General features: G+C 35.7%; 1 protein-coding gene across 14 annotated transcripts in view; it reads left to right on the plus strand.

Moving 5' to 3' along the window:
• ATG4C (autophagy related 4C cysteine peptidase) overlaps positions 1-26,783 on the plus strand; it is a 95,089-nt gene that overhangs the window by 22,481 nt on the left and 45,825 nt on the right. For 9 of the 14 annotated variants that reach the window (XR_015160168.1, XR_015160166.1, XR_015160169.1 and 6 more), the window contains exons 2-5: positions 58-196; positions 12,993-13,076; positions 23,844-24,077; positions 26,409-26,739. Coding sequence is in view for 10 of the 14 variants with exons in the window: in XM_086390313.1 (XP_086246439.1) it covers positions 121-196; positions 12,993-13,076; positions 23,844-24,077; positions 26,409-26,739 (725 nt within the window). In the remaining 4 variants the exon portion in view is untranslated. Of the gene's footprint in view, positions 1-57; positions 197-12,992; positions 13,077-15,544; positions 15,638-23,843; positions 24,078-26,408; positions 26,740-26,783 lie in introns of all 14 variants that reach the window. The other 5 variants (XM_086390316.1, XM_086390318.1, XM_086390317.1 and 2 more) reach the window with 2 other exon arrangements.

A 26,783-nucleotide genomic window follows, 5' to 3' on the forward strand; every position in this document is an offset into this window, starting at 1 on the left:
TATACCATAGAATATATACTCGTTACTTATTTTTCTTTAACTTTTTCTTTACGTCAGAGCAAAAGACTAAACTTACAGAAGAATGCAATCAAGTGATGGCTTTTTCTTTAGAATCTGAATATGGAGGCCACAGGAACAGATGATGTCGATAAGCTGAAAACTAAATTTATATCTGCTTGGAACAACATGAAATATAGTAAGTATCATGATTTGAAAATTATATAATCCAAAGAAATATTTGAAGATATGTATTATCTCCCTTATTCAGTCAGTAACAATTGCTGAGGTTTTCCTTGAATGAAATATTTCTGTAAGGAATAAAATATAATATATTCTCTATATATATCAGTTACAAACTATATAAGAATACTTCCTAAAGAAAGAGCCAAATATCCTCATAAATATTGCTTAGAAACTCAGGCATATCATGTGGCCCTTTAAAAAGGAAAATGCCAAAGCAGATATAATTTATTCAGGTAATGGATACTACCTCAGTTTTTCAGACTCAGTTTCAGGCAGCCTCATGTCTGAACCAGGAACCAAGCAAAATAGATGTTGAACACACAAAGCAGACCATTTAAAGTTCATACTCTGATACATAACTTTCTTCTAGGAGCACACTCAGACACTTAATTATAACTTAGTTATTCTTGGTTTGCATACAAATCTGGTAAGGATCATATGGTTGTTTTGAAGCATACTTCAGACTGGAAACAAACTGTCGATGAAGAATCTTTCAAAGGTGGAGAAATACTCAGAGAATTATTGTCAACAGGAAGAAGTTCATATCCATAAAATAGGAATGGAAAAATTTAATAAAACCCATAGGCAGTGCAAACTCAAGTAAAACACAGTTGGCTGTTGGCTCCTGATTCACTGGAAATCATGGCCAGCTAGCTATTTAGACAGTTAAAACTTGGTAATAACTTAACATTAATAGCTTAACATTGCATTTTGAAGATTATAGGCATTAATTTTTTGAAAATTTGAGATAAATCATTTGCTACTAAAATTCACCCTTTCAAAGTGTATAATTCAGTGGCCTTTTAGTATATTCACAGAAATGTACAACCATCCTGACTAACTCCAGAACATTTTTATCACACCTCAAAGTTGCCCTGTACCCATTAGCAGTATAAGAATACTCCCTATTCTTCCCCGTCTCTCTCCAATGCCTGACAGCCACCATGCTACTTTATGCCTCTATCAGTTCAGTTCAGTTCAGTCGCTCAGTCGTGTCCAACTCTTTGCGACCCCATGAATCGCAGCATACCAGGCCTCCCTATCCATCACCATCTCCCGTCCATCACCATCTCCCAGAGTTCACTCAAACTCAGGTCCATCGAGTCGGTGATGCCATCCGGCCATATCGTCCTCTGTCATCCCCTTTTCCTCCTGCCCCCAATTCCTCCCAGCATCAGAGTTTTTTTTCCAGTGAGTCAACTCTTTGTATGAGGTGGCCAAAGTACTGGAGTTTCTATAGATTTGCCTATTCTGGACTTTTCATATAAATGCTATCATGTAACTTGTGGTCTTTTGTTTTTGACTCCTTTCACTTAGCACAGTGTTTTCAAAGTTCATCCATGTTGTTGCATGTATGTATCAATACCTCATTCTCTTATATGGTTGAGTACTATTTCACTGTATGGATATATGCCATTTTCTTTACTCATTAGTTGATGGACATTTGGGTTATTTCTACTTCTTGGCTATATGAATAGTACTGCTGTGAATATTGTGCACAAGTTTTTGTGTAAACTTAGTTTCAGTTCTCTTGGGTATATACCTAGGAGTAAAATTACTGGATCATATATTAACTCTAAGTTTAACTTTTTAAGGAACTACCAAACTGTTTGGACCAGTATACATTCCTACAGCAATGTTGGAAGGTTTAAATTTCTCCATATCCTCAGCAGTACTTGTTAATGTCCATCTTTTTAATTAGATCCCCTTTAGCGAGTGTGAAATATCTCACTGTAAGTTTGATTTGCATTTCCCTGATGACTGTATGAAGGTAAGTGTCTTGTCATGTGTTCATTAGCCATTTGTATGTATTCTTTGAAGATATGTCCATTTAATTTTTTACACATCTTAAGATTGGGTTGTCTTTTTATTATTGGATTCTAAGTGTTCTTTATATATTCTAGATGAAAATCCCTCAGCAAAAATATGATTTGCAGATATTTTTTCTCATTCTTCAGTTGTCTTTTCACTTTCTTAATAATGTCCTCTGAAGCATAAAACTTTGATTTTGATGAGGTCCACTTTGCCTATTTTTTTCTTTGTTGCTTATGCTTTTGAAGCTGTATTTAAGAAATGTTGATTAAATCAAGATCATGAAGATTTACACCTATTTTTAAAGATATTTTTTCTTTTTAGCTTTTCTATTTAGGTCCTTGATCCATTTTGAGTTAATTTTTGTGTGTGATGTGAGGTAGAAGTTCCACTTCATTCTTTGTATGTGGCTTTCTAGTTGTCACAGCACCATTTGTTTAAAAGAATATTCTTTTCCCATTGAATGGTCTTGCCACCCTTATCTAGAATCAGTTGACCATAGATGTAAAGAGTTTATTTCTGGACACTCAATTCTATTCCATTAATCTGTATGTTTGTTCTTATGCCAATACAACATTCTCTTGATTAGTTTAGCTGTTTGTGAAATCTGAAACTGGAATGTATGGTTCCTTCAATTTTGTTCTTCTTTTCCAAGGTTGTTTTAACTGTTTTGGATCTCATGCATTTTCCCTATGAATTTTTGATCATCTTATCAATTCTGCAAGAAATTCAGCTAGGATTTTTATATAGATTTTAGTGAATCTGTAGATCAGAGTATTGACATATTAACAGAATATTTCCATATTAAGTTTTCCAATTCATAGACATGGGATGTCTTTACACTTATTTAGATTTTTAATTTCTTGCCATGACATTTTGTAGTGTTCTGTAAGTCTTACACTTCTTTTGTTAAAGTTATTCCTATTTTATTCTTTTCAATGCTATTTTATTTTTAATTTTTTTCCAATTTTTGGCCACACCTTGCAGCATGTGGGATCTTAGTTCCCTGAACAGGGATTGAATCCTCGCCCCTTGCTTTGGAAAGCAGAGTCATAACCACTGGACCACTGGAGAAGTCCTTCAATGCTATTTTAAAGTGAATTGTCTTCTTAATTTCTTTTCATATTCTTTGTTAGTATGCTGCTGCTGCTGCTAAGTTGCTTCTGTCGTGTCCGACTCTGTGCGACCCCATAGATGGCAGCCCACCAGGCCCTGCCGTCCCTGGGATTCTCCAGGCAAGAACACTGGAGTGGGTTGCCATTTCCTCCTCCAGTGCATGAAAGTGAAAAGTGAAAGTGAAGTCGCTCAGTTGTGTCCGACTCTTAGCGACCCCATGGACTGCAGCCTACCAGGCTCCTCCGTCCATGGGATTTTCCAGGCAAGAGTACTGGAGTGGGGTGCCATTGTTAGTATAGAGAAATACAATTTATTTTTTTGTGATTTGATCGAGTGTCTTGTAAACTTGATCTCCTTTATTAGTTCTAATAGGTTTTTGTGGATTCTAGAGGATTTTCTGTGTAAGCTCATGTCATCTGAAAATAGAGACTTACATTCTTTTCAGTCATTTAATCTGATGGATAGGTTATGTGATGAAGATTTCATTTATAAGGTCTGGAAATTATCATACTGGTACTAACACATTTTAGCAGTATCCTGCTGCTGCTACTGCTAAGTCGCTTCAGTCGTGTCGGACTCTGTGCGACCCCATAGACGGCAGCCCACCAGGCTCCCCCGTCCCTGGGATTCTCCAGCAAGAACACTGGAGTGGGTTGTCGTTTCATTCTCCAATGCATGAAAGTGAAAAGTGAAAGTGAAGTCGCTCAGTTGTGTCCAACTCTTCGCTACCCCATGGACTGCAGCCCACCAGGCTCCTCCATCCATGGGATTTTCCAGGCAAGAGTACTGGAGTGGGGTGCCAGAATCCCTAATCTCTGAAGAACAGAATGTTCAGGGTAACCACATGTTACCCTGAAGAAGGGTACCCTCCAGAAGGTACCTTCTGGAGAAGGACATGGCAACTCACCCCAGTATTCATGCTTGGGAAATCCCATGGACAGAGGACCCTGGCAGGCTACAGTCCATGGGGTCTCAAAGAGTTGGACATCACTTAGTGACTGAGCAGTCACATGTTCTAGATAGTTTTGAGTTATAGAATAGTATTTTGCTGCTAAGTCGCTTCAGTTGTGTCCAACTCTGTGTGACCTCATAGATGGCAGCCCACAAGGCTCCCCCGTCCCTGGGATTCTCCAGGCAAGAACACTGGAGTGGGTTGCCATTTCCTTCTCCAATGCATGACAGTGAAAAGTGAAAGTAAAGTTGCTCAGTGGCGTCCGACTCTTAGCTACCCCATGGACTGCAGCCTACCAGGCTTCTCTGTCCATAGGATTTTCCAGGCAAAAGTACTGGAGTGGGGTGCCATTGCCTTCTCTGATAGAATAGTATTTTACTTTGATTTTATTGATGAAAATTATTCTAAAATGTTTAATATGTATTCCTGGCTTAGAGTTTGTATTGTGTGGGTGGTTTGTGTGCATGCTAAGTCACTTCAGTCATGTCCAACTCTGTGATCCTGTGGACTATAGCCCACCAGCCTTCTCTGTCTGTGGGATTCTCCAGGCAAGAATACTGGAGTGGGTTGCCATGCTGTCCTCCAGGGGATCTTCCTGACCCAGGGATTGAACCTGTGTCTCGTAGGTCTCCTGCACTGGCATGTGGGTTCTTTACCATGTGTGGTTTAAGAAGTACTAAAACATTTTTTTGAATTTATTTGCTTTTAATTGAAGGATAGTTGCTTTACTGTATTATGTTGGTTTCTGCCATACATCACCATGAATCAGCCATAGGTGTCCCTTCCTTCTTGAACCTCTCTCCTACCTCCCTTCCCATCTCATCCCTCTAGGTTGTCACAGAGCACCTGCTTGAGCTCCCCAAGTCATACAGCAAATTCCCACTGGCTATCTGTTTCATGTATGGTAGTGTATGTGTTTCCATGCTACTCTCTCCATTCATCCCACCCTCTTCATTCCCACGCTGTGACTATTAGGCTGTTTTCTATGTCTGTGTCTCCATTGCTGCCCTAGATCTAATAGGTTCATTGGTACCATCTTTCTAGATACTGTATATATGTGTTAATATATGATATTTGTTTTTCTCTTTCTGACTTCCACCTGATTAGAACTGACTCACATGTATTCCTTTTTTGGCCAAATAATATTCCATTGTATATATGTACCATAGCTTCTTTGTCCATGCATCTGTCGTTGGAAAGGGCTTTCCTGGTGGCTCAGACAGTAAACTGTCTGCCTGTATTGAGGGAGACCCAGGTTTGATCCCTGGGTCAGGAAGATCCCCTGGAGAAGGAAATGGCAACCCACTCCAGTACTCTTGCCTAGAAAATCCCATAGATGGAGGAGCCTGGTAGGCTACAGTCCACGGGGTCACAAAGAGTCAGATATGACTGAGTGACTTTGCTTTACTTCGCTTCTGTTAGGGGATATCTAGGTTGCTTCCATGTCCTAGCTATTGTAAATAGTGCTGCAATGAACATGTGTAGATGGGGTTCAGTTCAGTTCAGTTCAGTTCAGTTGCCCAGCTGTGTCCGACTCTTTGCGACCCCAAATCGCAGCACGCCAGGCCTCCGTGTCCATCACCAACTCCTGGAGTTCACTCAAACTCATGTCCATCGAGTTGGTGATGCCATCCAGCCATCTCATCCTCTGTCGTCCCCTTCTCCTGCTCCCAGTCCCTCCCAGCATCAGAGTCTTTTCCAATGAGTCAACTCTTTGCATGAGGTGGCCAAAGTACTGGAGTTTCAGCTTTAGCGTCAGTCCTTCCAATGAACACCCAGACTAATCTCCTTTAGAATGGACTGGTTGGATCTCCTTGCAGTCCAAGGGACTCTCAAGAGTCTTCTCCAACACCACACTTCAAAAGCATCAATTCTTCTATGCTCAGCTTTCTTCACAGTCCAACTCTCACATCCATACATGACCACTGAGAAAATCATAGCCTTGACTAGACGGGCCTTTGTTGGCAAAGTAATGTCTCTGCTTTTTAATATGCTATCTAGGGTGGTCATAACTTTCCTTCCAAGGAGTAAGCGTCTTAATTTCATGGCTGCAGTCACCATCTACAGTGATTTTGGAGCCCCCCAAAATAAAGTCTGACACTGTTTCCACTGTTTCCCTATCTATTTCCCATGAAGTGATGGGACCAGATGCCATGATCTTAGTTTTCTGAATGTCGAGCTTTAAGCCAACTTTTTCACTCTCCTCTTTCACTTTCATCAAAAGGCTTTTTAGTTCCTCTTCACTTTCTGCCATATGGGTGGTGTCATCTACATATCTGAGGTTATCGATATTTCTCCCAGCAATCTTGATTCCAGCTTGTGCTTCTTCCAGCCCAGTGTTTCTCATGATGTACTCTGCATATAAGTTAAATAAGCAGGGTGACAATATACAGCCTTGACATACTCCTTTTCCTATTTGGAACCAGTCTGTTGTTCCATGTCCAGTTCTAACTGTTGCTTCCTGACCTGCATACAGATTTCTCAAGAGGCAGGTCAGGTGGTCTGGTATTCCCACCTTTTTCAGAATTTTCCACAGTTTTATTGTGATCCACACAGTCAAAGGCTTTGGCATAGTCAATAAAGCAGAAATAGATGTTTTTCTGGAACTCTCTTGCTTTTTGGATGATCCAGCGGATGTTGGCAATTTGATCTCTGGTTCCTCTGCCTTTTCTAAAACTAGCTTGGACATTTGGAATTTCACGGTTCACATATTGCTGAAGCCTGGCTTGAAGAATTTTGAGCATTACTTTACTAGCGTGTGAGATGGGGTACATGTGTCTTTTTCAGTTCTGGTTTCCTCCAGGCATATACCCAATAGTAGGATTATTGGGTCATATGGTAGTTTTAGTCCTAGTTTTTAAGGAGTCTCGTATTATCCTCCATAGTGGCTGTATTAATTTACATTCCTACCAACAATGCAAGAGGGTTCCCTTTTCTTCACACCCTCTCCAGCATTTATTGTTGATTTTTTGATGATGGCCATTCTGAACAGTGTGAGATGATACCTCATTGTAGTTTTGATTTGCATTTCTCTAATAATGAGCGATATTGAGCATTTTTTCATGTGCATATTAGCCATCTGTATGTCTTTGTAGAAATGTGTGTTTAGGTCTCTTCCCCACTTTTTGATTGGGTTGTTTGTTTCTCTGGTATTGAGTTGCACAAGCTGCTTGTATATTTTGGAAATTAATCTTTTGTCAGTTGTTTCATTTGCTATTGTTGTCTCCCATTCTGAGGATTAGCTTTTCAGCTTGTTTATAGCTTCCTTTGCTGTGCAAATGTTTTTATGTTTAATTAGGTCCCACTTGTTTATTTTTGTTTTAATTTCCATTCTACTCAAGGGAGGTGGGTCATAGAGGACCTTTCTGTGATTTGTGTCATACAGTGTTCTGCTTATGTTTTCCTCTAAGAGTTTTATAGTTTCTGGTCTTAAATTTAGGTCTTTCATCCATTTTGAGTTTATCTTTGTATATGGTATTAGGAAATGTTCTAATTTCATTTTTTTACATGTAACTGTCCAGTTTTCCCAGCACCACTTATTGAAGACCCTATCTTTTCTCCATTGTATATTCTTGCCTTCTTTGTCAAAGATAAGGTGCCCATAGGTGCAAGAGTTTATCTCTGGGCTTTTATCTTGTTCCATTGGTCTATATTTCTTTTTATTTTGTGCCAGTACCATACTGTCTTGATGACTGAAGCTTTGCTGTACGGTCTGAAGTTAGGAAGGTTGATTACTTGAACTTCATTCTTATTTCTCAAGATTGCTTTGGCTATTCGGGGTCTTTTGTATTTCCATATGAATTATGCCTTTTTTTTGGTTTTAGTTCTGTGAGAAATGCCATCAGTAATTTGATAGGGATTGTTTTTGGTAATATAGTCATTTTCACAATATTGATTCTTCGAACCCAGGAACATGAAATATCTCTTCATTGTTTATGTCATCTTAGATTTCTTTCATCAGTGTCTTATACTTTTCTGTATACAGCTCTTTTGTCTCCTTAGTTAGGTTTATTCCTAGGTATTTTATTCTTTTGGTTACAGTAGTAAATGGGATTGCTTCCTTAATTTCTCTTTCTGACTTTTCATTGTTAGTGTATAGAAAAACAAGTGATTTCTGGGTATTGATTTTGTTTCCTGTGACTTTACTGAATTCACTGATTAGCTCTAGCAATTTTCTGACACTATTTTAGGGTTTTCTGTGTGTAGTTCATGTTATCTGCAAACAGTGAGAGTTTTACTTCTTTTCCAGTCTGGATTACTTTTATTTCTTTCTCTTTTCTGATTGCTGTGGCTAGGATTTCCAAACCTATGTTGAATAATACTGGCAAGAGTGGGCACCCTTGTCTTATTTCTGATGTAGGTGAAATGCCTTTAGTTTTTCACCATTGAGATTAATGTGTGCTCTGGATTTATCATATATGGCCTTTATTGTGTTGAGGTAGATTCCTTTTGTGCCCATTTTTTTGAAAAATTTTTATCAAAATTATTTTGTGCTGAATTTTGTCAAAAGCTTTTTCTGCAAACATTGAGATTATCATATTATTTTTATCTTTCAGTTTGTTAATATGGTGTATCATATTGATTGATTTGTGTATATTGAAGAATCCTTGCATCCCTAGGATAAACCCGACTTGATCATGGTGTATGATCTTTTGAATGTGTTGTGTTGTATGATGTTTGAATATGTTGAGGATTTTTGCATCTATGTTCATCAGTGATATTGGCCTATAATTTTTTTTTGTGATGTCTTTATCTGGTTTTGGTATCAAGGTGATGGTAGCCTTGTAGAATGAGTTTGGAAGTGTTCCTTTCTCTGCAGTTTTTTTGAAGTTTGAGGAGGAAGGCATCAACTCTTTTCTGAATGTTTCATAGAATTCACCTGTGAAGCCATCTGGCCCTGGGCTTTTGTTTTTCGGCAGATTTTTTATCACAGTTTCGATTTCAGTGCTTGTGATTGGCTTGTTCATAATTTCTATTTCTTTGTGGTTCAGTCTTGGAAGGTTGAACTTGTCTAAGAATCTGTCCATTTCTTTCAGATTGTCCATTTCATTGACATAAAATTGCTTATAATAGGCTCCTATGAGCCTTATGTATTGTTGTGTTGTCTGTTGTAACCTCTCCTTTTTAATTTCTAATTTTGTTAATTTGATTCTTCTCCCTTTTTTTCTGGATAAGTTTGGCTAATGATTTGTCAATTTTATTTATCTTCTTGAATAAACAGCTTTTAGTTTCATTAATCTTTGTTATTGTTTTCTGCATTTATTTTTCATTTATTTCTTCTCTAATCTTTATAATTTCTTTCCTTCTACTAACTTTGGGGTTTTTTTGTTCTTTTTCCAGTGTCAAGTTAGGTTGTCTGTTCGGTGTTTTTCTTGTTTCTTGAAATTGGATTGTATTGCTATAAATTTCCCTCTTAGAACTGCTTTTGCTGCATCCCATAGGTTTTGAGTCACTGTGTTTTCATTGTCATTTGTTTCTAGGAATTTTTTGATTTCCCTTTTTATTTCTTCAGTGACTAGTTGATTATTTGGAAATGTGTTGTTTAATCTCCATGTGTTTGTGTTTTTAAGTTTTTTTTTTTTCTGTAATTTTTATCTAGGCATTGTGGTCAGAAAAGATGATTGATTTCAGTTTTCTTAAGTTTACTGAGACTTGATTTGTAACCCACGATGTGGTCTGTCTTGGAGAATGTGCACTTGAGAAGTACATATTGAGAAGAAAGTGCACTTGAGATGCACTTGAGAAAAAAGTGTATTTTTCTGCATTTGGATGGAATGTCCTGAAGATGTCAGTTAGGTTCATCTGGTTGAATGTGTCATTTTAAAGCTTGTGTTTCCTTATTAATTTTCTGTTTTGATGATCTGTCCATTGGTGTAAGTGAGGTGTTAAAGTCCCCTACTATTATTGTGTTACTGTAGTTTCCCCTTTTATGTTTGTCAGTGTTTGCCTTGTGTATTGAGGTGCTCTTATGTTGGGTGCATAAATATTTACAATTGTTATGTCTTCTTCTTGGATTGATCCCTTGATCATTATGTAGTGAAGAAGGACTGAAATTGATTGAGCACCCACTAGTATATTATAGCTTATGTACCTTATCAATTAAATCTCATATCTTTCTGAGTTAGAGATCTTTCTGAGATTTAAATCTCCTATCTTTTTAAGGTTTTCTTTTTTTGTAAATTAGAAAACTGACATTGACATGTTCAAGGTCACATATCTAGATAAGTCTTGAAACGTATTCAAGTCCAGCCTCCCTTGGCTCCCTATTCTTGCTGTTCTCTGGATACACTGAACATAATTTAGAATTATTTTTTTATCAATGTCAGTATTATGATATGAAGACAGAACTAGAAATGGCATAACACTTACATTTTAAAGGAGACTGGAGCTTACTTTCTTGAAACAATGTTTAATTTTTGCTTTCCTCCCCCCCTTATTTACATGACTTTATGAGGTATATAAACTTGATTTCCTTTTTAAAATATTAAATAATTCATCCTTCTTCTAAATCATCCTTCATGATTTCTGTTCCTCCAGAAAATTGTTATCATCTCTACTGTTTCTATGTTCTTTGACTTGTTTGCATCTTTTAAAGCTTTATTTGTGATTTTAAAATTGCTAACTTAATGGACTGTAGGTTTTGGGTTAACACTTTGTTTATGGTGACTCTCCTAAGACAGTCCTCAGTGAATCACGTTTTGTGTTGTCTTTTTTTCTCATTTGAATCTGGGCTGGACTGTGTCTTACGTCAACCAATAGAATGAGAAAGGAGGCTATGTCAATTCTAGGCCTAACTCTTAGGAGACGACTTCTACTCTCTTTGTGCATGATAACTTACTGCTTATGTAAAATGTAGATCATTGCAGAGCCTCAGACTTGGACTCAGATTCACTTTTCTTTCTTTTGGAAGGACTGGTGACTGGTAAGAGGGTGTAGGTTGAAGGTAAAGTGTAGGGATGGAGAAGTCCTCCTTAAAGGCTTTTTGTTTGTTTTTAAGGTTGTGTTTATGAAGTTCTTAGGACTTACTTTGGAAATATTGCCTTTTGGGGAGGGGGGAATTGTTACTGGGTTGGGGGTTAAAATCATTCTAGCATGGTACTAATAACACTCGTAAATTGGGAACAACAAAAACTGCATGTTTGAATTAGAAGAAGATTTAAATGGATTGAAATGGGCTGATATTGGGGAGGATAGTTTTGTCATGGAATAATATGAACCAAATAGTAAAGCCCACTTTGAGTATAGATGAAAATTAGTGGAAAAGATAGCTCTAAAGGTAATTTGTATCATATTGAGGAAAGTCTTTAGTATCACAGAGAAGTTCATTATAAATCTGTTAGGTTAATGAGTCATTGAAGTTGGTTTTTGAGCAGATGAGTAGATGAATTACCTAATCAAAGCTGAGCCACAGGGAGATTAATTTGGCAGGGATAAGTGGCATATGCTAGCATGGGGAAAGACTGATGACAAAGAAGCCATTTGGGGGAGTACTGCAAATTAGACTTTGGAGTAATCCAAAGTCTAATCAGTGTATTTGACTTTCCATTCTCTCTGTTTCAGTACCAAACTCGGATACTTGTATGATTTTTATTATAAATACATATTTTAATGTACTTGTTCTTTGTCCTTATTTGTATTACAGTCTTTAAGGAAGCACTTTCATAAAAGTCACTCATTTAAAATTTCTAACAACTCTGTTAAATATAAATGCTGGTCTGCTTAAGACTAGACCTAGTCTTGATTCCCAGTTTCAGATTCTGTTTCTATGTTCTTACATTTTAGGAGCTGCTTTTTAAGGCTACATTAGCACGTAGGAATTTCATATACTTGGGAATATTCAGGAATGTAATGGGCAAGTGCTTTTCTTAGGAAATTGAGAATATTAATGGCATCATAAAAAGCCAAAAGGGTAGTACCTTTTAGATATAGACAGTTTAGTAGGAAGAAAATTGAAAGTTAGAGTTTGCAGCTAAAAGTTGAGGATTGAGGATTTGGTTTGGGAGGTGGAAAATTGAGATGAAAATGTCTGAAAGCTTTGTATATCACTTTCAGAAATCCTTATTAAGCCGAAATGATGGGGTTAAAACAGATTTCCCTAGGAAACTTCAGAGATCTGCTTTTATCATAAGCACCAGTATACTCTGGGAGAAGGAAATGGCAACCCACAGTACTCTTGCCTGGAAGATCCCATGGACAGGGGAGCCTGGTAGGCTACAGTCCATGGGGTTACTAAGAGTCAGACACGACTGAGTGATTTCACTTTCACATTTCACTTTTATGCATTGGAGAAGGAAATGGCAACCCACTCCAGTATTCTCGCCTGAAGAATTCTAAGGACAGAGGAGCCTGGTGGGCTGCCGTCTACGGGGTCGCACAGAGTTGGACACGACTGGAGTGACTTAGCGGCAGCAGCAGCAGTATACTCTGTGATCTTATCCCTAAATTACTTAATTGGAATGTTCAAATATTTTTAACTTTTAAGTTATCTAAAATGGAAGGAAATACAATAAATTGATAATACTTATTGCCTTTTGGAAGATGGTTGGTGTCAAGGAAACTGGAGTAGAATTTTTAACTTTTAATTTTTATACTGTGAAAACATTATGATCTATTGGAAAATAAAACTAAAATTTCTGTTTTCTCTGTTAAGTAGATAGAATGTGGTTAAAATACTTAGCTTTATTTTAAAATATTTAATATAAGTGCCCTGTATTTTCAGTTCATTGTCAACATATTTTTGCTCCACTTATAAAAGATGTACATCTGTATTGAGAATTAGTGATTTGAAATGAAATAAAAGAAAACGCTGCTAAACTTTTAGTCTGAAATCCCTTAATTGCAAAACTGTCTTTCTCTTTGTCTCATTTAGGTTGGGTGTTGAAAACGAAGACATATTTTAGTAGAAATTCTCCTGTATTATTACTTGGAAAGTGTTACCATTTTAAATATGAAGGTAAGTGCTAAATTTGTAAACCATTTAAAAATCTTTGTAGAAACTCACTGTTTTGTTTTCATTATTTTATTTCTAGATTAATCTACATTTGACATATTTCTTTTGTTTTTCACTTCCAGTTATTTTTATGTATTTAAGTGGTAAAATACACATAACACAAAGTTTGCCATCTTTGCCATTTTTAAGTGTACAGTTCAGTGGTATTAAATACATTCATAATGTTGTGTTATTATCATTACCATTCATCTATAGAACTCTTCATCTTGTAACACTGAATTCGGTACCCATTAAACAGTAACTCCTCATTCCTCTCTTCCTTTCAGCCCCTGGCAATCTGCATTCTACTTTGTATGCATATGTTTTGGCATGTATCTTTTAAGAACCTGTATTTTATGTAACACATAAAATATGGATAGAAGGTTAACTATGCTAATTCCTAACACATAAAATATGTTACATAAAATACTGCCATGTGGTTTGAGTTTCTTGTAAATTCCTTGACATTAGAGTTCATACCATTGTACTCCATTTATTATATTCCCTCATAGTTTTGGACTTAGAGTATGAGTGTTAAATAAATATTATTTGAATTGATATCTTAATATTTTTTATCAAATTGTCTGATAATTTAAAAGTGTATGATAATAATTAAAAGTATACCTTCTAGTTAACCTAAAAATGGTAAGTTTTCCAGTTCGTAAGGATGCTCCAATTTCTGAAACTGTTTACTGTATTTGATGTTTCTGAAGTCTCACATATACTCATCCTTTCTGTTATTATTGTATATTTTCTTTTAATAATTTATACCCTTTATTGAGTGCCTGCTATGTGTCAAGCATCATGCTAAACTCTTTGAGAAATGTCTTTAATTCTCACAACAAGCCTACAAGGTATATTTAAGTAGGCTTAATAGTAATATAATATTCTGTTTATCACATTTGAAATATTTTAATGCTAATCTTTTCTTTCTTTGTATGTCATTAAGGACTCATAGGTTTTTAGGTTCTATACTGTGCATTGGTCAGTCTCCACCAGTAATCTTCTTATGGTACTCAAATTGTTAGCCAGTGGAAACTTCTTTCAGATTGGCTTATCTTTCAACAAATGCTAAGTAATTTTTGGAAATTTCCTATTTTCTTCTATAAGTAGGTGTGCCATGCCCACTTTATACTTTTCAGCCTCAGATATGAAATCAGCCATTCCCAATGAACTCTGGTTTCTCGTGTAGAAAAAGGTTTCATTGTGGAGATAACATTTCCCCAGGCCACTTGAGTGGACAGAGCCAGAGAAGATAAATATTTTTTTCCTTTTTTTTCTTATAGAGCCATCAGTGTATAATAGTTGTTTTCAATCTAGTTCTGATAGATCACATTCCCACTTAAATTCTTGATTTTTAATGATCTTTTTCTATTATGTAAATATTTTCTAATAGTTTTTTCATTTTGCTAAGGGTTTTAGTCAAATTACTTTAACCAGAGTCACTCATCTCTCATTATTTATTGACATTTATCTGGTAGATAGTTTGTTCAGTTGTTTTGATTCCCTTTCAGTTTGAAGGTGTTGGCAATCTGTTTCACAGATCTAAGTGCTTAGAAAATGGTGTCTTCCAATCACAATGGTTTTATTTTGCCTCCCTCTGAGTTATCTACAATGAATTAATTTATGATGATAAATAAGTATAAGATTCTTGTAAGGTTATAATCTTAATATGATTATATTACTTTATGCAAAGTCTGACCTGCTTTTTCAAGGTTTAAATTTATCTTGCTACCTTTCTTGAACTACAAACTTATATTATGCAATTTTTCTTTCCCAGAGTTTGATATCATGCTGTGCATTGTTAAGTCAATGTTCATGGTATGTAAATCCAAATGGTCCTTCCAATCGGTATTATTTTGATCAAATACCAAAATTTAATAAAAAATTAAGGTATCTCTAAGAGAAGCAGTTAAGGATTTTATCTTATTTTAAGAAAGCGTCATTTCCCCTTAGATACCATGCCCCAATCTGGCTAGGATTTTTTTAGATTTTCTCTTAGATGGTTCAGGACACGATGGGTCCAGAGACCATTAAGGAAAAAATGTATGTGTGGTTATCTCTAGCATACAAGTTCTTTCTTAGGGACCCAAAGGATTTAACAAGAATAATTGGAGATAAGGCTCTCTCCCTCCTAATTTTGTGGCTGAGGAACGCCTATAGACAATCATTCTAACCTATGGACAAAAAAAAAAAAAGTACATGGAAAAAAGGGGAAAAAAGTTTTTAAGAAGTAGAGAGGGTAGCACAGAGGCTAGAAAATAATAAAAGTTTTTTTCTGAGCTGAAGCCAGCCCAGGGTGGAGCTTTGCCTAGGGATCTCTTTATAGAACAGAAGAAAGGGCATGAAATTAACATATCAAAGGGTCTTCTTGGATATGGTCTTGGTTCTTGTGCTATCTCTGCTATTTTCATGGATCTCTCTTATTCCAGATATTGCCAAGATTATGCCTAAATGTTATGGAAATAAGATCCCACAGTGTGGAATTTTTTGAAACATGACTTTTTGCCATTTACTAAGAAAGGGTATGTAGGAAGAAATTAATTATTTAGAAGTACATTGCTCAGTTTGGACATTTTCCAGATCTTGTTCTGTTATTGATTTTTAATTCCATTGTGTTCAAAGAAAACACTTTTATGATTCTAATCTCTTTAAAGTTATTGAGACTTGCTTTATGGTCTAAATATGGTATAATGTTCTAAATATGGTAAATGTTCTTTGTGTGCTTGACAATAATGTGTATTCTATTACTGAAATGTTCTAAAAGGACAGTTAAGTCAAGTTGGTTGAGTTCAAATCTTTATTCTTGCACTGTCCTACTTGTTGAGAGGGATATTGAAATCTCAGACTGTAATTGTGGATTTGTCTATTTCTCCTTGCAGTTGTATTAGTTTTTGCTTCGTTGATTTTGAAGCTCTGTTATTGGATGCATAAACATTTAGAATTGTTTTGGTCTGTTAATGAATTGACCCCTTTATAATTATAAAACCCTTCTTTATCCCTGGTGATATTTTTTGGTCTGAAATATACTTGTCTAGCAGCAGCAGCATACTTGTCTTACATTAAGCTTTCTTTTGCTTAGGGTTATATGGTATATCTTTTTAAATATTCTAAAACATTTAATCTATTTGTCTTTATGTTTAAAGTTTGTTTCCTGTAGGAAGTGAATAGTTGAATCTTGCTTTTTTATCCAATCTGATAATCCCTGCCTTTTAATTAAGTTGTTTAGAATAGGCATACTTTGGAGATAATGTGGGTTTCGTTCCAGACCATTGCAATAAACCAAATATTGCCATAAAATAAGTTGCACAAATTTCTTGGTTTCCCAGTACACATAAAGGTTGTATTTACATAGTATAATAGTGTAGTAAGCATGCAATAGCATTATATCTAAAAAATAATATTGCTGTTTAGTTACTCAGTTATGTCCAACTCTTTGTGCCTCCAAAGACTGCAGCACGTCAGGCTTCCGTATCCTTTACTATCTCCCAGAGTTTGCTCAAACTCATATTCATTGAGTCAGTGATGCCATCCAACCATCTCATCCTCTTTCACTCCCTGTCTTCCTGCCCTCAATCTTTCCCAAGATCAGGGTGTTTTCTAATGAGGTGGCCAAAGTATTGGAACTTCAGCTTCAGCATCAGTCCTTTCAGTGGATATTCAGGATTGATTTCCTTTAGAACTGACTGGTTAGATCCGCTTACAGTCCAAGGGACTCTCAAGAGTCTTCTTCAACATCACAGTTAGAAAGCATCAATTCATCAGCCCTCAGCCTTCTTTATGGTCCAACTCTCACATCTGTACATGACTACTGGAAAAATCATAACTTTAACTATATAGACCTTTGTTGCCAAAGTGATGTGTCTGCTTTTAATACAGTCTAGGTTTGTCATAGCTTTTCTTAAGGAGCAAGTGTCTTTTGAATTTCATGGCTGCAATCACCAATGCAGTGATTTTGGAGCCCAACAACATAGAATCTGTCACTGTTTCCATTTTTCCCCCATCTATTTGCTATGAGGTGATGGGAACAGATACTATGATCTTTGCTTTTTTAAATGCTGAGTTTAAATGCTAAGCCAGCTTTTTCACTCTCTTCTTTCAGTTTCATCAAGAGGCTCTTTAGTTCCTCTTTGCTTTCTACCTTTGGTGTCATCTACATATCTGAGATTATTGATATTTCTTCTGAGAATCTTGATTCCAGCTTGAGCTTCATCCAGCTTGGCATTTTGCATGATGTACTCTGCATATAAATTAAGTAAGCAGAGTGACAGCTCCTTTCCCAATTTTGAACCAGTCCATTGTTCCATGTCTGGTTCTAACAGTTGCTTCTACATACCTTAATTAAAGATTACTTTATGGTTAAAAGGTGCTAATCATCATCTGACAATGCAGGGATGTCAACCAAGCTTCAGGTATAAAAAATTCACTATTTGCAAAGCACAATAAAGTGAAGAATAGTTAAACAAGATATGCCTGTGTTCACTTTTTATATGGTTATTGATAAAGTAAAGTTTGTCATCTCATTGTTTACTTTCTATTTGTTAAATCTGCTTTGTTCCCTTTTCTTCTTTTCTACCTTCTTTCAGAATATTTGACTATTTCTGGTTTCTATTTTATCTCTCTGCTGGCTGATTAGCTATAACTTTTTATTATGTTATTTTGCTGGTTACTTTAAGGTTTTGGTATACATCTTTAACTTATCACTGTCTACCTTCAAGTGGTATTATATCAACTTACATATAGCATAAGAACCTTGGAGTGGTGTATTGCACTTCCCTCCTCCTGGTCTTTATTATGCTATTAGTGCCATGTATTTTATTTTTTTGTGTCTTATACATGCCACAATACATTGTTATTGTTTTTGTTTCAACATTCAATATCTTTCAAGAGATTTAAGTGGTAAGAAAACTTACATATTTGCTCATGTAGTTATTTCTGGTATTTCTCATTCCTTTGTAGGAATCCATATTTCTGTCTGCTAAATTTCATTCTTTTTCTGCTTGAAGGACTTATTTTAACATTTCTTACAATGCAGGGGTGCTGGTGATGTATTCTTTCAGCTTTTGTATCTCTGAAAGAGTCTTGCTTTCATTTTCAAAAGGTATTTTTGCTGGGTATAGAATTTTGGGTTAATGACTTTTTTCTTTCTGTGGCTTTAAAGATATTGACTATTATGCAGAGTGAAGTAAGGCAGAAAGAAAAACACCAATACAGTATACTAACGCATATATATGGAATTTAGAAAGATGCTAGCAATAACCCTGTGTATGAGACAGCAAAAGAGACACTGATGTATAGAACAGTCTTATGGACTCTGTTGCAGAGGGAGAGGGTGGGAAGTTTTGGGAGAATGGCATTGAAACATGTATAATATCATGTATGAAACGAGTTGCCAGTCCAGGTTCGATGCACGATACTGGATGCTTGGGGCTAGTGCACTGGGATGACCCAGAGGGATGATATGGGGAGGGAGGAAGGAGGAGGGTTCAGGATGGGGAACACATGTACACCTGTGGCGGATTCATTTTGATATTTGGCAAAACTAATACAATTTGTAAAGTTTAAAAATAAAATAAAATTAAAAAAAAAAGAAAAAAAATAAATTATATGATATATAAAAAAAAAAGATATTGCCCTTTTATCTTCTTCAGTTCAGTTCAGTTCTGTTCAGTCGCTCAGTTGTGTCCAACTCTTTGCGACCCTGTGAATCACAGCATGCCAGTGGAAACAGTGTCAGACTTTATTTTTTGGGGCTCCAAAATCACTGCAGATGGTGATTGCGGCCGTGAAATTAAAAGACACTTATTCCTTGGAAGGAAAGTTATGACCACCCTAGGCAGCATATTAAAAAGCAGAGACATTACTTTGCCAACAAAGGTCCATCTAGTCAAGGCTGTGGTTTTTCCAGTGGTCATGTATGGATGTGAAAGTTGGACTGTGAAGAAGGCTGAGCACCGAAGAATTGATGCTTTTGAAGTGTGGTGTTGGAGAAGACTCTTGAGAGTCCCTTGGACTGCAAGGAGATCCAACCAGTCCATCCTAAAGGAGATCAGGCTTGGGTGTTGATTGGAAGGACTGATGCTGAAGCTGAAACTCCAATACTTTGGCCACCTCATGCGAAGAGTTGACTCATTGGAAAAGACTCTGATGCTGGGAGGGATTGGGGGCAGGAGGAGAAGGGGACGACAGAGGGTGAGATGGCTGGATGGTATCACCGACTCAATGGACATGAGTCTGAGTGGACTCCGGGAGTTGGTGATGGACAGGGAGGCCTGGCGTGCTGTGATTCATTTATCTTCTTGCTTGTTTTGTTTACTGTGAGAAACCTGATGTTATCCCTATTTTTCTTTGTACATAATGTCTTTTTTACTCTTGACTGCTTTTAAGATTTTTTTCTTTATCACTAGTTTGGAATAGTTTGACTATGATGTTGAAGTGGTGTTGTTTTCTTCATGATTGCTTGGGTTTTGGTGAATTTCTTGAAACTGTTGTCTCATAGCTTTCACCAGTTCTGAATTTTTTCAGCCATTTTGTCTTCAGATATTTTTTTCTATCCTCCCCTCTGTTCCCTCTCCTTCTGGATCTCCAGTTGGACATATATTAGCACGAATGAAATTGTGCCACATCTCACTGATATGCTTTTATTTTTTTAAAGAATTCTTTTTCTTCTCTGTGTTTTAATTTGTATAGTTCCTATTGCTTTGTTCTCAAGTTCACCAGTCTTTTGATCTTTTCCTCAGCAATAGCTGTCATAAATCCAAGTCAGTATATCTTTTATGTTGGACATTGTAGTTTGTATGTCTAAAATTCCAGTAAAAAGACTTGTTTCTACTTATCTTTTTGAACATATGTAATACTGTTGTGAGGTTTTCCAGGTGGTGCTAGTGGTAAAGAAACTGCCTGCCAGTGCAGGAGATGTAAGAGGCATAAGTTCAATCCTTGCCTGGAAAGATCCCCTGGAGGGGGGCATGGCAACGCACTCCAAGACTCTTGCAGCATGGCAGGCTGTATATAGTGAATCTCATGGACAGAGCAGCATGGCAGGGCTATAGTCTGTAGGATTGCAAAAAGTTAGACATGATGGAAATGACCTAGCACAGCACAGCACAATATTATAATATTAATAATTCTTTTAATGTTCTTGTTTGCTAATTCTAGCACTTTTGTAAGTTTGGGTTCAGTTTTGATTGACTGAGTATTCTCTTTTTGGCTTGTGTTTTCCTGCCTATTTGTATGCTCGACTGATTGCCAGACATTGTATTATTTACCTTTTTGGGTGCTGGATATTTTTGTATTCTGAGTATTGCATTGTATGAATATGCCACTTTATTAATCCATTTTACTTGTGGTGGAGATTTGGATAGTTTTCAGTTTTTGGCAATCAGTAAGAGCCCTCCTGTGAATATTTTTGTACATGTGCTTTAATGAACATGAATATGGATTTTCGTACAGTGTGTATACCTGGGGATGTAATTGCTGAGTCACAGGGTATTCATATGTTCAGTCTCAGTATATACTACCAGATAATTTTACAAACCAGTTGTGCTAATTTATATTTCTGCTAGATGCGTATGAGAATTCTGCTTGCTCTCAGCTCACCAGTACTTGGTATTTTTCATATTTATTAGAGAAACATTTTATCTTAATTTGCGTTTGTTTGATAACAGATGAAACTGAGCATATTTTCATAGATATTTTTCCATTTAAACATGTCTTCTATTAAATTGTCTCTCTAGATTGTCTTCATATATTTTGGGTATGAATCCATTTTTGAATATATCTACAGGAAATGTTGTCTCCTACTCCCTTAGTTACCTTTTCATCATTTATCTTTTGAGGAGCTCATAATTTTAAAGAGTTCATAATTTTAATATAATCTGGTTGACTTTTTTACTTTCTTAAATGGTTAGTAGTTTTTGGATTCTGTTTAATAAATTTTTGCTCACTTTAGGACATGATTTTCTCTCTCTAGTGTTTTAAGCTGTCATTTTGTGTGTGTATGTTTTCTCTCTGGTTGTTTTTAAGATCAGCTCTTTGTCTTTTGTGTGGGCTTCATTTTATTCTACTCAGAATTCATATATTTCTTAAAATCTGAGAAAATTTCAGTCACTTTTAATTATAGTTTTTCTCCATTTTTCCTGTTCTCCTGTACATCTTTGACAAGCTTTTCTGTTATTAGTTTTTTTTTTAATGTCTCTTAAATTCTTTGGTTTTTAGATATTAGTTATTTTGCCTCTCTGTGCTGTGTTCTAAGTAATTTCTTTAGTTTTTCTGGTTCCTTGATTATCTTCTGAGCTATGTGTAGTTTTCTATTTAATCTATACCAAATTTCTATTTTCTGTTATTATTATTATTTAATTTCTAGTAGTTCCTTTTGGTTTTCTTTTACATGTGCCTGGTCAATTTTAATAGTCTATTTTATGTTATTTGTCCAACTTTTTTTGTTGGTGAGAGGCAGACTTTCACTGAGCTCTCAATATTGCTAGCGATTCTCTTCTCTTTCCTCTATCAGCTTTCTTTCTCACTCTTTTAGTGGTTCTTTTAGGCATTCTCATTCTTCATAAAACTCTGCTCAGAAATCTGTTCCATCATGGGAAACAAAAGCAAAGCAAAACAAAATTTAAAAAACGTCCCTTCCTTTGATTCCATTTATCTTACATTCACCTGACAAATGTTTATTGTGCATCTCCTATGGACTGAACTCTGTTAGGCACTGAACATTCAGAGGTCCAGAAGATAAACACATTTCTTCCTCTCTGGTATACTTGAAATCTGGATGGAAAGCAGATGTAAATAAAAAAATATTCTTGGTATAATTAATACTGTAAAAAGGAAAGCCAGTCAAAGAGTGGAATAGAAGGAACAGTATTATAGTAGAAAGTGAACAGGACCACAAAGTTCATTTAGTACTAGGAGTTTTCCAATAATTAGAGTAAATATTAGAGGGAGACTAGATCTTAAAAGGATAAGGAATTAGTCACTTTGTCAAGGTAGGAAATTAGGAACTATGTGTTTGGCAAGCCACAGGATAAGGTGTGATAGTTATGTGTTATTGTATTCAATTTAAAACAAATTTAAATGTCTCCTAAAGTAGAAACTTTTGACATATTTATAGTGCCATATTCAGTTTCCAGGCATTTTAATTTTTATTTATAATTAGTTTCAAGGTTTAGTATTAAGAGAAATTCATTGATAAAAGAGGCTTGGCATGTATTCTTTTAATTATTAAAACTATATGCTACAATTTAGCTCCATTAAACTGAATATTATGAAGTTTGGGTGATTGTAATTTTTTCAGAATGAGCTTGAAGAGGGATACATGCAGAAAACATGAGGAATAAAAGCATGATAAAACTGCTTTAACATCTTGCAGAATGGCATTAAAAATTAAACTCCTTGGAGTTGAGAGTTATAGGCAGATTTATTTACCTATCCATCCATTCACCCAAACCAGCCAACATTTATTAGGATCTGTTTGTGCTAGGTACTGTATGCATGCAGAAGCTGAAAAGATGACTAAGACTTTCTCTCTGGAAAGATCAGGGAATGTTAGTTCATTCTGAGCACTGGTGTTTTATAAATTATTGGGCAAATAGTGACCATAGTTTTCACATAGAAATTGTATTCAGTTCAGTTCAGTTCAGTCACTCAGTTGTGTCTGACTCTTTGTGACCACATGAATCCCAGCACGCCAGGCATCCCTGTCCATCACCAACTCCTGGAGTTCACTCAGTCAGTGAGTTCACTCAGTTCCATCGAGTCAGTGATGCCATCCAGCCATCTCATCCTCTGTCGTCCGCTTCTCCTCCTGCCCCCAATCCCTCCCAGCATCAGAGTCCTTTCCAATGAGTCAACTCTTTGCATGAGGTGGCCAAAGTACTGGAGTTTCAGCTTTAGCATCATTCCTTCCAAAGAAATCTCAGGGCTGACCTCCTTCAGAATGGACTGGTTGGATCTCCTTGCAGTAGAGAGAATCAATTTGTAAAGGCTTTTAAAAATTACATATGTGAGTGGCAAGAATTAAAAAATATATTTTAACATGATTGGGTAATAACATACTTAATAATTTTATTTGTTGTTGTTGTTCAGTTGCTCAGTCATGTCTGACTCTTTGCTACCTGATGATGGACTGCAGCACTCCAGGCTTTCCCATCCTTTACTGTCACCTGAAGTTTACTCAGACTCATATCCATTGAGTTGATGATGCCATTAGCTTATTAGTTTTGGTTTTATAATTTGAGTATAAATGTTCCTAACAATAAATACATCTATATTTTATTTGAGCTAGTTATAATATGATATAGTTATCATATGATTATATACATTTTTTACATATTGGCAAATCATGATATTTTATTTGTAAATCTCATTTTAGAGAGTACTAATACCTGTATATTGAGCCAAGTGAGGCAAAAAGGAAACATTTTTATATTATCTCATTAGAGTTGATTGTATTTGGAATATAGAATGTTATTGTTAACAGAATTACTGATAATATCTTATATTAGTTAGTACCAAAGTGTACAAATCATTTCCGCATTCATTCTTATTTGATTTTCATAACAGCCTGAACAGAATGTAAGATTTATCTTCATTTAAATCTGAAGAAAGAATTGGATTGTGCCATACTCCATATGAACAGTAATAGGAATATATTACCATTACTGACATTTTTTTTGTATATATTTATATATTACTTTGTATATATTTTTTTATATTTTTATTTTGTAGATGAAAATGAACTCTTACCTGCAAGATCAGGGTGTACAATAGAAGATCATGTGATTGCAGGAAATGTAGAAGAATTTCGTAAAGATTTCATTTCAAGAATATGGCTTACCTACAGGGAAGAATTTCCTCAAATAGAAGGCTCAGCTTTGACAACAGACTGTGGTTGGGGGTGTACATTAAGAACTGGCCAGATGCTACTGGCTCAAGGACTCATACTACACTTTCTTGGTAGAGGTAAATCAGATTTTTGGTTTTGGGGGTTTTATTGCTGTTGTTTAAATTTGAAGTCCAGCTTGCAAACTGAATGAAATTCCCTGATGTTAACTTTCTTGACTCTCTGATGTCTTCTGAAGTTGTAACTTATTTAGCAAGTAACATAACATCTTTGTTGAATTGGGCCAGTATGACTTTAACTTTCATGATTCACCTTTCCAAAATACAGGTTGAATGTAAATATTATTCATGGCTACCACTATGAATTAAGTTCAAGTTTTAGTAGTCTTTGGATTTTTTTGTTTTTGTTATTATTTAGTTCTTTTCAATTGGACTCTCTGGATTATCTGCAGTTTGTAAATTCTGGCAGCAATGACTGAGCAGATAATTATTGTGCAGTTAATATTTTTACATTAAAATATTTTTATATTATTTAAATCTTAAGAAGTTTTATATTGGTTTTTTTATTTTTCACTCTACATATCATCAGTAATGCTTTAATATTATTTTTATTTTTATAAATATGGCTGCTACTGCTACTGCTACGTTGCGTCAGTCGTGTCCAACTCTGTGCGACCACATAGACGGCAGCCCACCCGGCACCCCTGTTCCTGGGATTCTCCAGGCAAGAACACTGGAGTGGGTTGCCATTTCCTTCTCCAGTGCTTGAAAGTGAAAAGTGAAAGTGAAGTCGCTCAGTCGTGTGGCTATAATCAGTTAAATTGATTGTTATTTTCTATTAATAAATAAAGTCATCATACTTTTAGACTCTAAAAAATGTCATTGATACCTAACTTACATATATCTATTTTTTCTGATGTGCCATCTTTCTTAACATTTCCACTAGTTTATTTTTACGTAATATGTACATTTGTAGGAAGATTTTAGTTTACCGTTTTAGGCTATCGTATCTGGTTGCTACTAAGTATCATTATATTTTTTTAGGTGTTAGATAATTTTTTACAATGCCCAGCAAATATTTAATAACCTTTCTGTAGGTATTATTGATGAGATCATTTAGAGAGAATATTTATTCCAGAATGGTGTAGATATTGCAAGGAAAGGAACTTTTCAGCTTTTCCTGGGATGATTCATTTGTAGTCTCCTGCAAACATGGACACAAATTGGAACACTTTTCACAGTCCTGACTTGGCCTCTGAACCTGTGACTCATTTGGCTAACTTAAAATTGCATGAATGTTTGGGGACTGTCTTATTATTAAAAAGAATGAGGTAGTGATATAGTTGATTTTGTGTGGGGGGATCTTTGATCTCTAATGACTTTATTAACTTCACTTACTAGAGAAGTGATATTATTCCCCAAAGAATAATTATATTATTTTGAAAGGAGTATATGAGGAAAAAAAAACCTTGAAAAGAAATATTAAACTTCCATGGTCAAACTTTTATTTTAATGTATAACCAAAACACATTTTCTGAAGGGAATCTCTCATGAATACTGTGAATGATATTCAATATATTTATTGTGCCTTTGGGTAGTCAAGATCTGGTGAGCAGTATTGGTAATGGAATGTAAAAGTCTTTATCCCATCTTAGTACTATAAAAAAAAAAGAAAAGAAAGGGAAACATATTGAATTGTCCATTTGTACCTAAGTTTACTATTTTTTTCTCTTTCATTTTGGTAATTTTTTCCTGATTATATGTAATATATTCCCATTTAAAAATTTTTAGAAACTACAGAAAAGTGTGGAGAATATTATTTCAACTCTAAAGAAAGCATCATTGATAAATTAGCATGTTTTCTCTGCTTGTACCTTTATTTTTTTAAGCACCTTTATTAATCTACATACTATAAATTCACTTATTTAAAGTGAACAATATTTCAGTGGTTTTTAGTATATTTACAAAATTTTACAATTATCCCCATAATCTAATTTTAGGACATTTTCATCTTCCCCCAAAGAAACCGCATGCTGATAATGCTGTGCTGTGCTTAGTCGCTTAATTGTGTCCAACTCTTTGCAACCCCATGGACTATAGCCTGCCAGGCTCCTCTGGATTTTTCCAGGCAGGGATACTGGAGTGGGTAGCCATTCCCTTCTCCAGGGGATCTTCCTGACCCAGGTATTGAACTGGGGTCTCCTGTATTGTAGGCAGATTCTTTACCAGCTGAGCTATATGCTATGCTATGCTAAGTAAGGGAAGCCCATATTAATAGTGGTCATTCCCAGTATTCCTCCTTCCCCATATACAACCGTTAATCTACTTTCTGACTTTATTATTTTAGTTTAGTAACTCATGTAACTTTAAATGCTGCATACTTATTTTAGTAGAATTGTTAAAGTCTAACTATTTAAAAGATCTGAATAATTTGCTTTGTAACTACTATAGCTTGGACCTGGCCAGATGCTTTGAACATTGAAAATTCAGACTCTGAATCATGGACTTCCAACACTGTAAAAAAATTTACTGCATCATTTGAAGCATCGCTTTCAGGGGAAAGAGAACTCAAAACCCCAACAATTTCTCTGAAGGAAAAAATCGAGAGATATTCTGATGATCGTGAGATGCAAAATGAAATTCATCACCGGAAAATCATCTCTTGGTTTGGTGATTCCCCCTTGGCTCTCTTTGGTTTACATCAGCTAATAGAATATGGAAAGAAGTCTGGGAAAAAAGCTGGAGATTGGTATGGACCGGCTGTTGTTGCTCACATTTTAAGGTAAAACTGTTTTAAAGTCTTCCATCTCATGACAGAGGTCCTCA

Source organism: Bos grunniens, chromosome 3, assembly GCF_055505025.1.
Source record: "Bos grunniens cultivar Pamir isolate PY7600 chromosome 3, Bosgru_T2T1.0, whole genome shotgun sequence".
Classification (NCBI taxonomy): Eukaryota; Metazoa; Chordata; class Mammalia; order Artiodactyla; family Bovidae; genus Bos; species Bos grunniens.